This window comes from Xenopus tropicalis, chromosome 1, assembly GCF_000004195.4.
Source record: "Xenopus tropicalis strain Nigerian chromosome 1, UCB_Xtro_10.0, whole genome shotgun sequence".
Lineage (NCBI taxonomy): Eukaryota > Metazoa > Chordata > Amphibia > Anura > Pipidae > Xenopus > Xenopus tropicalis.
This window is the reverse complement of record NC_030677.2, coordinates 195,803,689-195,817,882: the sequence shown is the minus strand read 5'-3', so window position 1 is coordinate 195,817,882 and position 14,194 is coordinate 195,803,689. Positions and strand designations below refer to the sequence as shown.

The 14,194-nt window shown below is 41.9% G+C and overlaps 1 protein-coding gene across 1 annotated transcript in view; it reads right to left on the bottom strand.

The window, feature by feature from the left end:
* Positions 1-14,194, bottom strand: part of c6.2 (complement component 6, gene 2) — a 46,854-nt gene that overhangs the window by 11,683 nt on the left and 20,977 nt on the right. The window contains 9 exon segments of the mRNA NM_001006863.1: positions 1,305-1,413; positions 2,204-2,375; positions 2,755-2,980; positions 3,589-3,755; positions 4,963-5,085; positions 6,583-6,823; positions 9,303-9,503; positions 10,958-11,105; positions 11,682-11,817. Coding sequence (NP_001006864.1) covers positions 1,305-1,413; positions 2,204-2,375; positions 2,755-2,980; positions 3,589-3,755; positions 4,963-5,085; positions 6,583-6,823; positions 9,303-9,503; positions 10,958-11,105; positions 11,682-11,817 — 1,523 coding nt within the window.

Sequence of the window (14,194 nt, the reverse complement as noted above, 5' to 3'; positions counted from 1 at the left end):
CATTAAAGGGTAGATCAATATTACTAATACACGCCGCCTTTAATTCAAATCACGTAGCTGTTTCTTTAGTCTCCCCAAAAGGCAGAACTTGAGGTCGGCAGAAGGAAGGAGGCCACTAGATAAATCTGTCAGACAGTACTGTGCAAAACTATAAGTTCCATGCAGGATGCTGCCGCTTTGCAGAGCGATTTGACAAAATTAGATAACTGGGCAGCAAACTGGAAAATGAGGTTCAATGTTGATAAGTGCAAAGTTATGCACTTTGGTAGAAATAATATAAACGCGAACTATCTACTGAATGGTAGTGTGTTGGGGGTTTCCTTAATGGAGAAGGATCTAGGGGTTTTTGTAGATCACAAGTTGTCTAATTCCAGGCAGTGTCATTCTGTGGCTACTAAAGCAAATAAAGTGCTGTCTTGTATAAAAAAGGGCATTGACTCAAGGGATGAGAACATATTTTTGCCCCTTTATAGGTCCCTGGTAAGGCCTCACCTTGAGTATGCAGTGCAGTTTTGGGCTCCAGCCCTTAAGAAGGATATTAATGAGCTGGAGAGAGTGCAGAGACTGCAACTAAACTGGTAAAGGGGATGGAAGGGTTAAACTATGAGGTTAGACTGTCAGGGTTGGGGTTGTTTTCTCTGGAAAAGAGGCGCTTGCGAGGGGACATGATTACTCTGTACAAGTACATTAGAGGGGATTATAGGCAGTTGGGGGATGTTCTTTTTTCCCATAAAAACAATCAGCGCACCAGAGGTCACCCCTTTAGATTAGAGGAACGGAGCTTCCATTTGAAGGTGGTTTTTTCACGGTGAGGGCAGTGAGGTTGAGGAATACTACTGTTAGTATTAGTGGTTGTATTTATAGTTTATGTATGTGAGTGTATAGATTGGTAAGTATAGGTTGTGGGTGCTGGGTTTACTTGGATGGGTTGAACTTGATGGACTCTGGTCTTTTTTTAACCCTATGTAACTATGTAAGTTACTGCTTAGCCTGTTATTGTCTCAGCCATTTTGCTGGCTAGATCCTATTATTCACTGCAACTAAAGAGGCTGATGGAATATTCCAACATTTTGCTGGAAAAAGATTTTAGAGACTAACACTGCACCCCACGTCATGGAGACCGGAGGTTTGATGGAGGGCCCTCTGGGGATCGGGCCTGGGCTGCTGGGGCCCACCAGACGGGTTTTTGCCCGGTGCCCCGGCTGCCCAGTCCAACCCTGGGTGGAAACACTGGACTAATAAACTGGATGCCCACTGGGGACACCAGAACAGTTTCATAATAGGAATTAGAAGGGAAATCTTACTGTAAGAAAGGCAATCCCGAGCAGATCAGGTTTAGGGCATCCAGTGTCATGCTCAGGTTGTACCCGATCAGTTTCCTTTTTATCTCCTTCATTAATACACAGGGCTCCTCTGAAAAATAGCAGTAATTGAGAAAGTTATTTAAATTAGGATGATGCTTCACAAACTCACATTAAATGCTTTTAAGTATCCAAGGGTTTTTAGAACAATGGTGGGAAAATCAGTGGAAAAAGCTCAGGGACACTATACAGTGCGTCTAATTGGCGCCATTTCTTAGATTTCTTATAAAGTACGAGGCTGAACAACACCCTTGTTTCATCCCTTTCTGCCAGATGGATCCTTGATGCCCTCCATGCAGATAACTCACCTTTATGAATTAGTACATCCCTGAATAGTAAACGAATAGAACAAAGGCACTTGTATGTATATGTTATATGGGTTTCAGCCATGTTTATCTGTTTCAGCCATGTTTAAATGCAGTGATCCCCAACCAGTGGCTCGTAAGCACCATGTTGCTCCCCATCCCTCTTTGATATTACTCCCAGTGCCCTCAAAGCAGGTGCCCATTTTAACATTTCTGGTTTGGAGACAAATTTTGAAAGCACCAAGACACAGTTTTACTCCAAGCAGAGCCTCCTGCAGTCCACACGGGGCTACCAAATAGCCAATCACAGGCTTTATTTGGCATCTCCAAAGAACTTTTTTCATGCGGGTCCAGCAACACTTTTTACATCTGTGTGTGGCTCATGAGTAAAGAAGTTTGGGGATCCCTGGCTAAATGAGTACATGTTTGTACCCAGTGCACTTGCAAAAGTAAACCAATATTTTATCTGAAGCATTTCATTACAAATAGTATTTTCTACAAAAAACATTACAAAGTGAGCATTTAACTCTCACTTACGTATCTTCAAACAGTGAGATATTACAGTCTTCTTCCTGCGTTGCCTCGCCCTCACAAGGCTTTCCTCCATTACGCGGGTAGGGGTTGTTACATTCCCTTGTCCTTCTTCTGGTAAAGGCTCCATCACATGAGCTCCATGCTTTCCAGCAGCCCCAGGCACCATCAACTACAACTGAATGGAACAAACAAAAATATGTTCAGTTATACAGTTCCCCACAATTAACCACATATTTAGCTCTTGGACCATGTCCCTGTAATGTGTCATTAAGGCATGTGCTTCCATCAGAATGCTAGAAAACTTCCGAATCCTCAAAATGTTGATAAAAGTGGATTATGATGGGATTTTGGTTGATCGTTGGTTGATGTTTTTGTGTCCTCCACCAGTATTTTGCAGAATTCACAAAATACACTTTTATCCACCGTGGTGCAGACAGAGTGGGCACAAATAAATAAATTTAGATGAAAAACAATTTTCACATGCACATTTTGGAGGTATTTTATCAGTTTGGAATAAAATATCCAAACATAACTCTACATATTGTCCAACATACCTGATGTGTAGTCTGGAGTCCTCTTTTCACAGTTATCTCCATATGTCCCAGGCTGACAGATACACAGACACTCAGTGCCTGATAGGACAACCCTGGCGTTATTTGGGCAGGGTGCGCAGATGCATGGGTCAAAGGTCTCCAAATATTTGGCAAATGCTTTCTGGAGATTGCGTTTCTTTGTCACGGCACATGGGATACCAGTAATTAAATCCAGAATTGGTGCTAGCTTTAAGATAAGGGAAGGAGGATCAACATACAGCTGTACTGCTACCATCAAACATTATACTCTGCTCGGTTGGCCTACAGCTGTATAGCTAATAATAATCCCCCACTACCCCATCCTGGCTAAATCATACCACTATGTTAATGTTTCATTATTATGGAACCTATGTAAACTGGACAGTCTGATTTGTGGGTTGCAAAAGAGGCAGGGCTTGCATTGAGAGAGCGTAGGGTTTGAGGGGAACGTCTGTGCTATAGGTGAGCATTATTTTTTTAACTAGATCCCAGTCATCTTCGTTGGCAGGACTTACAACCCAGGGGGCTCAAATAGGCAGCAGGATAATTGTCAGAGGACCTAAGGGGGGGGTTATGGGGCCCCATTATTTCTAATAACAGCCCTGCTGACCCTTAGTACTGTGGGATGCAAGAGCCTAACTCACCTTATGGCAGGATTGACCATGGATCTAACTGCAGGTGTGTCAGCCATAGAAACTGCCATTTGTACGTTTGATGCATAGACCCATCAATTATCATTGCAGCTGCCACTTTATAAGAATTATTAGTAAAAATAGTAATTGCCAATAATATCCATCTAAATGTCATATTGCTTACCTCAAAATCTACAACAACTGGATTGTCAATGGTTGATTTTACCCACTCTTCAAACACAGTGTTTTCTGGAAGTGTTTCTTGCCTCTGCCATGCTAATTTTGCAGCATACTCTGCCCTCCCGCCTTTTATTAGAGAAATAGATTTTTCTGATGCCTGCACAAATGAACCTGCAAAAAATATAGTATGAAGAGTCTCACTATATAATAATTGTCTTTGCTTAGCCAGGATAGACCAAGCACATGGATGAGTAGATCTGAACTGTGGGAAGTACTGTAACTATTCAACCGGACTTGAAAACCGGCCACTGGCTCGTGAGCAACATGTTGCTCACCAATCCCATTAATGTTGCTCTCAGTGACCTTAAAGTTGAAGTTCCTGTAGAAGTTCCAAGCAGTCCTCAGACCTTATTTCGTATCCCCAAAGAACTTTGTTAGGCTTGTGTGGCTCCCCAACAGTTTTTACACTTGCATGGGTAAAAAAGGTTGCGAACTGCTGGTTTAGAGGATCTTAATTTAACATTTTGCCTACCTGGTCCACAAATAAAATAGCAGCCTTGAGCTACTTTATAATATCTCCGAAGTGGACAACACAAAGTGCAATTAAAGCAGGCCACACATCTCCAACCACCAAGGCTAACAACTAGTCTCCTATTGCGATGATCTCTAGACAATATGGTACCTGTGTAAATAGCCTTATTTTTCAAGACCAAGACAAGACTATGTGCAGCAATATATAAGATAAATAAAAACCAAGACCATCAAAATCTGAACCTGACCCAAGACCAAAGAATGGAAGAAGAAAGTCTGACCATTTCATTGTGCCTACGGTATATGGATTTTTGCCTGATTACTACGAGCATAGGAAAGTAGGCTTTCATTATTCATGCTCAGTGTATCTTCGGGCTGCCCAAACATTTGTAATCTTATGAATCTTTTTTTCCAACCCCCTACATAAAACTTTGTAATCTATGTTGATGGCAGATATAAAGTGGCAGATATAAATTTCAACCATTTAAGCACAGTCTGCTTGTGGATTAAGCATACCCAACACAAATATGACTGATGATCAGTCTAATCTCCCTGGTTACAGTCGTAAACTGGTCCCCATGGACCAAAAGATGGAGAAGACCTTATTCATAAATCTAGCACACACGGCAAACTACTTCATCTATCCTAGAAAATATTAACTGTAATATGGCAATCCCAGTAAATGTATTTATCATTAAAAGTAAGTGTTATTAGAAGTAAGTTAATAGCACACAGTTTGTTACTTTTTCCTCTCTCTTTTTTAAATTGGATAAATGGTAGTTGCACCATGTGGTTTATAGGGAACAGTATACAGGGAGTGTGTTGGCCCGTGTGCTTTGTTCTGTACCTTCATAGCGCTCAGACATCTTGTTCCTTGTACACGACTCTCGGACTTTTCTTTTCTTTCTAAAAAACACTCGGTAAGTAATTTCAGTCCTGACACATTCAAGTGACTCTTGATTGGTTAAACCTAATAAAAGAAAAAGGATATTCACTAAAGTTGTCAAGATGGAAAATGTCATTGATATCACATATAACACAGACCAGCGGTTTTCTGAGTTTTTATGTTCAAGTCCCCTTTGTAGCACAAATGTTATAACTGTATAGAAATAGTCCCCAAGTATTCAGGACAACAAATGTCTGCCCCAAGTCTTGGAGATCTGTTTGGTCATCAAACCGGCCACCTTATTCATTGACTTAAACTCCACCTCAAGGAGGACCAGCCTTACAGTTTAGAAGCCTCTGCCCTAGAAGGATGCTGTGCATAATCATTGTCTGGCTAATTTAAATGGGTCTTCATTTATGGAAACGTGTTTCTCCATTGCAATGTTCAGTCTTAAATTATAAGAAGTCTATGAGGAATTCTGGGACCATAGGCTGAAGGTATTATATACCCACAGTGTGACACCTTGTTCAGAAAGTAGCAGCCTGAGTTATAGAACATGATAACAGCTTGCTGTTGGGGATTTTGGGGTGGCTCTTACTGCTAAGCGTATCTAATGCTGCTTTTCTGGAGGTGACCATATATATGATAAGGGATAACTGGTGAGTACTTGGCTATGATGAATGAACAGTAATACAGGTATGGGATCCCTTATCCAGAAACCCATTATCCAGAAAGCTCCAAATTACGGAAATCCCGTCTCCCATAGACTCCTTTTTAATCAAATAATTCAGAATTTTAAAACAGATTTCCCTTTTCTCTGTAATAATAACACAGTATCATGTACTTGATCCCAACTAAGATATAATTACCCCTTATTGGGGGCACAACAGCCCTATTGGGTTTATTTAATGGTTAAATGATTCCCTTTTCTCTGTAATAATAAAACAGTACCTGTACTTGATCCCAACTAAGATATAATTACCCCTTATTGGGGGCAGAACAGCCCTATTGGGTTTATTTCATGGTTAAATGATTCCCTTTTCTCTGTAATAATAAAACAGTACCTGTACTTGATCCCAACTAAGATATAATTACCCCTTATTGGGGGCATAACAGCCCTATTGGGTTTATTTAATGGTTAAATGATTCCCTTTTCTCTGTAATAATAAAACAGTACCTGTACTTGATCCCAACTAAGATATAATTACCCCTTATTGGGGGCAGAACAGCCCTATTGGGTTTATTTCATGGTTAAATGATTCCCCTTTCTCTGTAATAATAAAACAGTACCTGTACTTGATCCCAACTAAGATATATATAATCCTTATTGGATGGAAAACAATCCTATTGGGTTTAATTAATGGTTTATTGATTTTTAAGTAGACTTAAGGTATGGAGACCCAGATTACGAAAAGACCCCTTATCCAGAATACCCTTGGTCCCGAGCAATCTGGATAATGGGTCCTATACCTATACAATTGTTTCCTGCAGTAAGAAGCCTTGGAACAATAATCCCACCAAATAAGTTTTGATGCCATATTTGGTTAATTCGAGTGTTTTTGCAGTAAGATTGTAATTTACCTGAACTTTTCAAATTTTCAGAACTATACTGAAAGAGAAGGTCATAGGAACCACCCATTGAGCCAGCCATGATGTAATGAGTCCCAAAATCATCAAATATCCTGCTATAAAGAGGATAGTTATATTCCAGAGGTAGGTTATTAAGTGCCTTTAGGAAGACATCCGATAGCCAGAGATTGTTCTTCTTCATTGTGAAGTCTGACACCGAGATCACTTTATTGATTCTTATAAATTTAGAACTCTAAAAGGAGAAAAAAGGACAATGTCAATTAATTAGTTAATTGCTCCCTTACTAAATAATGCATAAAGGCTGAATGTGTAAAATAAAGAGTTTATTTTAAAGGGAACTCAGGTAGCAATACAACTGGGATACTTGATGAAGTTCTTAGGGAGTGGTTTAGTTAAATATGCTTCTGCTCCAGGCTACTGCGGTATAATATATAAATCTGTAGCGCTTGATTTATATAGGTATTTGTTTGCAGATGATTTGTCTGTGTATTTGTGTATTGATATCAGCAAACTCAAAAGAAGAAATGAGCATTTTGATAGAGGGCATGCTGGAGAAAAGAAGGAGAAGGCTGGTCTCATTTGTCGTATGCAGAAGAGAACCTTCTAGTCCCTCAGTATCAACCTATACCCTCCATATCAACCCATTGTGCCAGTTTCTGGTGGGGGGAAACCAGTTTAAGGTTGGTGATATCAATATTTATTATGATTTAACCTGTTCTTTCCACTGCCCAATGGTCTCTCTTCTTCTTTCCACCCAGCCTTCATCTCACAGGCCAGCTCCCTCTTTACTATTCACTCTTTATTCTTTCTGCCTCAGGAAAGATTCTCTGCCATTTATTTGTGGATGCCCCAGTTTTGTCCAGGTTAAAGCTCTATAATCTACTAGAGTCATGAATTTATCCTTATAAACTGTGTTTAGTGATGTCATTTCTGTCACAATTCATTGGGACTTGTGTATTATAATAAATAATGCACCCCCTGTTGTAAAATATGAGGATAATAGAAGTCACTTTTAAGTGCCATGACCTGTTATAATGGTTGTGGAACCCCTTGGGGACTTATAAAATCCATATATTTTACAATAGAAATAAAAATTCACCTTACTGATTCACTCACAGCAATTCAACAACAGCCCCTTACTTTAATGGAGAAGGAAAGGTAAAAACTAAGTAAGCTTTATCAGAAAGGTCTATGTAAATACAGCCATAAGCACTCACAGTAATGCTGCACTGAGTCCTCTATTAAAAGAAACACATGATTTCTTGTCTCCTTTTTTGTAAACCTGATATTCCAGTGTCTGACTTCCTCTCTCAGAAACATCCTTAATTCCCGCGGCCAGAGTCTGCGCAGTTCTCTTCTCTCTCCCCTCTCCTGCTCACCCCTCCCAGCAGAATGCTAAGAACTCCCTTCCCCCTCCCTTAGGAATGTGTGATCTGAGCTATAATGGCTAGACTGCCGGCAGGAAGCTACTTATAATGGGCACTAATGTGGCAAATTTATTGGCAGTAAAATGCCAAAATGACTTTCCTTCTCCTTTAAGAGGCCCATTAATCAACATCCTTATTTTCATGGGGTTTTAGAAACCACAAAAAAAACAAATTTTCTCTAAAACCACAAATGCCACGTGATTTATTAAAAACAGCATCATTTATTTTGTTTTTCAACTAATGGATAGTCCAAAAAAAAACCTCCGCTAATACCACGAAGCAAAGAAAGTTCCTTCAGTTGGAATCAAGGGCAGCCGCCTTGGCTTCTCCATGACCTCAACAGCTTTTAGATGGGGTATTTCTACTTTCGGGTTTGTCTCTGTTTTGAAGCATAATAAACACTGAAAAAGTCCCTGTATTGTTTAAAAATGTAATCCCCTGTGTTGTTCACACCTTTTAATCCCTGCATTGTTCACCCCCTGCAGTGTTCACACCTCAGGCTCAGGCTGTAATCACCCACATTGTTCCCCTGTTCACACCTCAGAGTATAGGAGCAGTAGAAACCCACAAATAAACCCTACACACTATAAAAAGAACATATACTGTGGTGGTACTGCAATTAAAAAGTTTTTTAATATATAGTTATTGTGCAGACTGTAGGAGCAGTGCCAGCATTGTGTCACTGTAGGCTGCCTGTGTGCCATACTCTGCCTGCTGTATGCTGCCTGTGTGTGCCATACACACAGGCAGCATAGGACAGGCAGAGTATGGCACACACAGGCAGGGTAGGGAAGGCAGAGTATGACACACGCAGGCAGGGTAGGGCAGGCAGAGTATGGTACACACAGGCAGGGTAGGGCAGGCAGAGTATGGCACACACAGGCAGGGTAGGGCAGGCAGAGTATGGCACACACAGGCAGGGTAGGGCAGGAAGAGTATGGCACACACAGGCAGGGTAGGGCAGGCAGAGTATGGCACACACAGGCAAGGTAGGGCAGGCAGACTATGGCACACACAGGCAGGGTAAGGAAGGCAGAGTATGGCACACACAGGCAGGGTAAGGAAGGCAGAGTATGGCAGGTTTTTGCTGTACTACCACCATTAATATGGCTTTGGTCATGCGATAACATGGGTGTGGTTTTAAAAAGGGGAGTGGTCAAAACTAGCTTCCATTATCGGCCCTCCACCACGGAGGCCAGAAAAATTCCGGCCCTCGGTACCACAGAAGTTGGACAGCACTGATCTAGATAGATGTTTACTCCGTAATTGTATAATCCCCTTTACCTGTTTACGGGAGGCTTGTGCGGCTTCTCTGAAGGATGACGATGAAGTAATTCTTGTGTTGCTCTTTCTGTGGAATAACAAGGGAATCCCAGCAGAGCCCCGTCTTGATGACTGAGATGACCCCGTCCTGCTGTTTTCCTTATCAAAGTCAATCAGGCTGTTGTAAAAAGTGGGCACGGCATCATCCTCTTCATTTCTCAGCTTGTTTGATAAGAAATGGCAGTGCCGTTAAATATACAGTATCAGTAGGTTTCTGGTTCAGGTCTGTGGTCTGTTTGCTGTCACTTAAACTAAATATCAACTATCAAAGGCACTTGCCCTTACCAACCCTTTAAACTTACTGATGTGCATTTGGTTAGTGGACTGTTAAAAAGAATTAAGCTAAAGGATCAAATGATTCACATACACTTGGGTATGATGGCATTGTACTGAGGCTACCTCTTCCCCTGCAATGATTCACATATACTCGGGTATAATGGCACTGTACTGAGGCTACCTCTTCCCCTGCAATGATTCACATATACTTGGGTATGATGCCACTGTATTGAGGCTACCTCTTCCCCTGCAATGATTCACATATACTTGGGTATGATGCCACTGTACTGAGGCTACCTCTTCCCTTGCAATGATTCACATATACTCGGGTATGATGGCATTGTACAGAGGCTACCTCTTCCCTTGTAATGATTCACATACACTTGGGTATGATGGCATTGCATTGAGGCTACCTCTTCCCCTGCAATGATTCACATACACTTGGGTATGATGGCATTGTACTGAGGCTACCTCTTCCCTTGTAATGATTCACATACACTTGGGTATGATGGCATTGTACTGAGGCTACCTCTTCCCCTGCAATGATTCACATATACTCGGGTATAATGGCACTGTATTGAGGCTACCTCTTCCCCTGCAATGATTCACATATACTCGGGTATGATGCCACTGTATTGAGGCTACCTCTTCCCCTGCAATGATTCACATATACTTGGGTATGATGGCATTGTACAGAGGCTACCTCTTCCCTTGTAATGATTCACATACACTTGGGTATGATGGCATTGCATTGAGGCTACCTCTTCCCCTGCAATGATTCACATACACTTGGGTATGATGGCATTGTACTGAGGCTACCTCTTCCCTTGTAATGATTCACATACACTTGGGTATGATGGCATTGTATTGAGTCTACTTCTTCCTTTGTTCAAGACAGAGCCTAACACCCCAAACCTTCTTTTCCCTTTAGACTGCTCTAGCTCATCTAGCCAAATGGACCTTTATCATTGCCCAGTCTAGAAACTGCGACTGTGACCTCATGTTAGCATAAACCAACTGATAAGCTGACTGATCTGTATTCAGTTTGCATATTTGCAAAGTTCAGCTTCAGCAAGTTAGCACATAAATAATGACATTCTGAGTGTATAGTAAGTGACAGTCCCTTGGAAGCGTAATGACAAGTAAATCCATAACAGCACTTGTTAATACAATATGCAGACGCTCGTATTGCTGACTGTGCCAAATGCAAACACTGGGCATGGCGAGCCTTCAGATATGTTCTGTATGTATCATTATCTTGCTGCTTTCAGTACTGGGAAGGTGGCCAAGGAACGTTCAATATGAAACGTGTATATCCGCACTAAAGGCTAAACGCTTACCTCAAATTTAAAGGTATCAAGGTTGGCAGAAAGGCGATATAACTTCCTATTCTGTCCAGTGCCGTTCCCATAAACTTTATCCATTTTTCCACCAAAAAAAGAGTTATCCAGGACTTCTCCCCTGCTTTCCCCAGATAAGTAATTAAATCTGAAAAAGGAGGATTCTGGTTAAAGCCTGTGCATCACATTATTTTTCCATAAGCAATTTATTCATGGTTGTAAAAAGGTTGCAAACTTCGCATATAACACTTTCACAATAACAGAAACATTTCAGTAAATATTGAATAAATGTGATTAAATGTAATTGTTATTAACAGCAGTAACACTTCTATCCCGCACTATTCCCTGTACTGCTGGTCCTGACTATATGTACAACTGAAATACTGAGCCCTTTTTTGCCTCTTTGTTGCCCTTTACAAATGAACCTGATTTACTTTACCCAGGCCAGGATTTGTGGAGAGGCCACAAAGGCCCAGGCCTAGGGCGGCAGAAATTTAGGGGCGGCATGTTGCCCCGCCGCAACAAAATTTTGAAATTTTGCCCCCATACGGAGCAATGGGGACCTCTTCCCACATCTCCGTATGGGAGTTTAAATGTTTGTGCATGTGCGCTCGCGTGCCGTGGGGGGTGTGCAACGGAGGAGGGGGGGCGGATTTGGGGCGCCTGGAACGCAAATCCGGCACTGACTTTACCCATATATAAACTAAAGGCAAAAGGATTTTACCCATTTCCCATTAACTGGATGCCAGGAATGGGCTCAAAGCTTCTCTGTGGTTCTCTTTTTCGACACACTCTTTCATCTGAATTGTCCCCGCAGTCATTATCTCCATTACACTTAAGGTTGAAGGGGATACATCGACCTGTGAACAGAGGAAATCATCATTTATTTTGTATACTGTATATACATATTAACATGTCAGGGCATACTGTATTGGCATCCTTTCAAAAGTTACCAGCAGCAAATGGCAGGGTGCTCTTTCTTTGGTTAACAAAATGAATATTCCCTAGCATTCAGCCTGAATATGAATCCATACAGGTGGAGATTCTGTTCTTTTTTTGTATAATTAAATATTAGGCCCCTAAATGGTCAAAGCTATATTACAGAGTTCCCTTGCTTATAGATGCTAATCGGTACTGTGAATAGGGCTTGTGCCCAACATGATTTTTGCCTATTGTCTTAATCATTAAAAGATATGATTTTTGTTATTAGATTTATAATTTTGGAAAATTCGATTAGCAGTACATAGATAAACCCCCGGCATAAAGGATTTCTATGTTGGTCAGAACCTGTCAAGGCATACTTCCAGGCATGAATGGGCTTAACGGTACATTTGGAGGTCAATGAATGGCGATTTGGGGAGTCTTTATACCTTTTGGTTGAGTTAAAAAAAAATGCATCAGACAGAACATCTTAAATCTCCCCATGCACCATTGCCCTTGTGGAACTTGTAATGTTTATTATGTGATGAATGAAACCGTGCCCTCTTATTATATTATGGCCTTATAATAACATAATACCGTATATACTCGAGTATAAGCCGATCCGAATATAAGCTGAGGTACCTAATTTTACCTAAAAAAACTGGAAAAACCAATTGACTCGAATATAAGCCTAGGGTGGGAAATGCAGCCGCTACTGCTAAGTTTCAATAATCAAAATAAAATACCAATATAGAGAGAAGGCAGTCAGTTATAAGTGAGTTATAACTATGTACCAGTTTTGCCCCCCCATACACAGTACCCCCCATACACAGTATCCCACCCCATACACAGTAGCCCCCCATACACAGTAGCCCCCCATACACAGTACCCCCCATACACAGTAGCCCCCCATACACAGTACCCCCCATACACAGTAGCCCCCCATACACAGTACCCCCCATACACAGTAGCCCCCCATACACAGTACCCCCCATACACAGTAGCCCCCCATACACAGTAGCCCCCCATACACAGTAGCCCCCATACACAGTAGCCCCCCATACACAGTACCCCCCATACACAGTAGCCCCCCCATACACAGTACCCCCCATACACAGTAGCCCCCCCATACACAGTACCCCCCATACACAGTACCCCCATACACAGTAGCCCCCCAATACACAGTAGCCCCATACACAGTAGCCCCCCAATACACAGTAGCCCCCTATACACAGTACCCCCCCATAGGGCTCCACCTTCGTCTTATCACCTTATGTGGCTCCTTGTGTGGCAGCGACAGGCCCTTTTATAAGGTTGCGCCCCGTGCGTAATGACGTCACACGTACCCAGGGGCGCAACCTTATATGGGGGGTACTGTGTGTGGAGGGCACTGTGTATGGGGGGGCTACTGTGTATGGGGGGGCTACTGTGTATGGGGGGCTACTGTGTATGGGGGGCTACAGTGTATGGGGGCTACTGTGTATGGGGGGCTACTGTGCAGGGGGGCACTGTGTATGGGGGGCTACTGTGTATGGGGGGCTCATGTGTATGGGGGCACTGTGTATGGGGGGTACTGTGTATGGGGGGCTCATGTGTATGGGGGCACTGTGTATGGGGGTACTGTGTATGGGGGGGCAAATCTGGTACATAGTTATAACTCACTTATAACTGACTGCCTTCTCTCTATATTGGTATTTTAATGTAGGAGTTGCTATATTGTTTTCCTTAGGTCTTTCAGTATGAGGGTATAGCACATTTGTGTCTGATCCCACCATTTCATCTATATAAAAGGAGTATTTAGTTTTTTAATGGGGTGTGGTAATTGGGGCGTGGCCACAAAAGTGGGCGTGGTAAAAAATAAAATAATAATGCACTGAGATGGCGCCTACACACCAATATTACAGCTACAAATCCATTTGTTGGTTCAAGAATAGCATTTTAAATGGTAGTGTGAATTATTTGCTATGTAACCAGTGTAATTTAGATATAAAACCATAAAAATCATGTCAGAATCCCTTTAATATACCCCAAAATGCATAAATAACTGAGAAGTGACAACTCTCTCATACATTTATGGCCCCCTCAGTAACGACCTTGGAGAATTAGGAAAGACATGTATCCTACAGGGAAACAAATAATCCCAAGCAGTAACAGGTTGGCCAGATGCCCCCTAGCCCTGCAGGAACATTCCCAGGCACAATGATTGTAAATGATTTGGCACAGACAGGACATTTCTGTAACAGTGAATAAACACGGCCAGTCCCCTCTCCTTGCAGGAGAATTAAACACTATTTCTCCATAAAAACTAATTGTTTA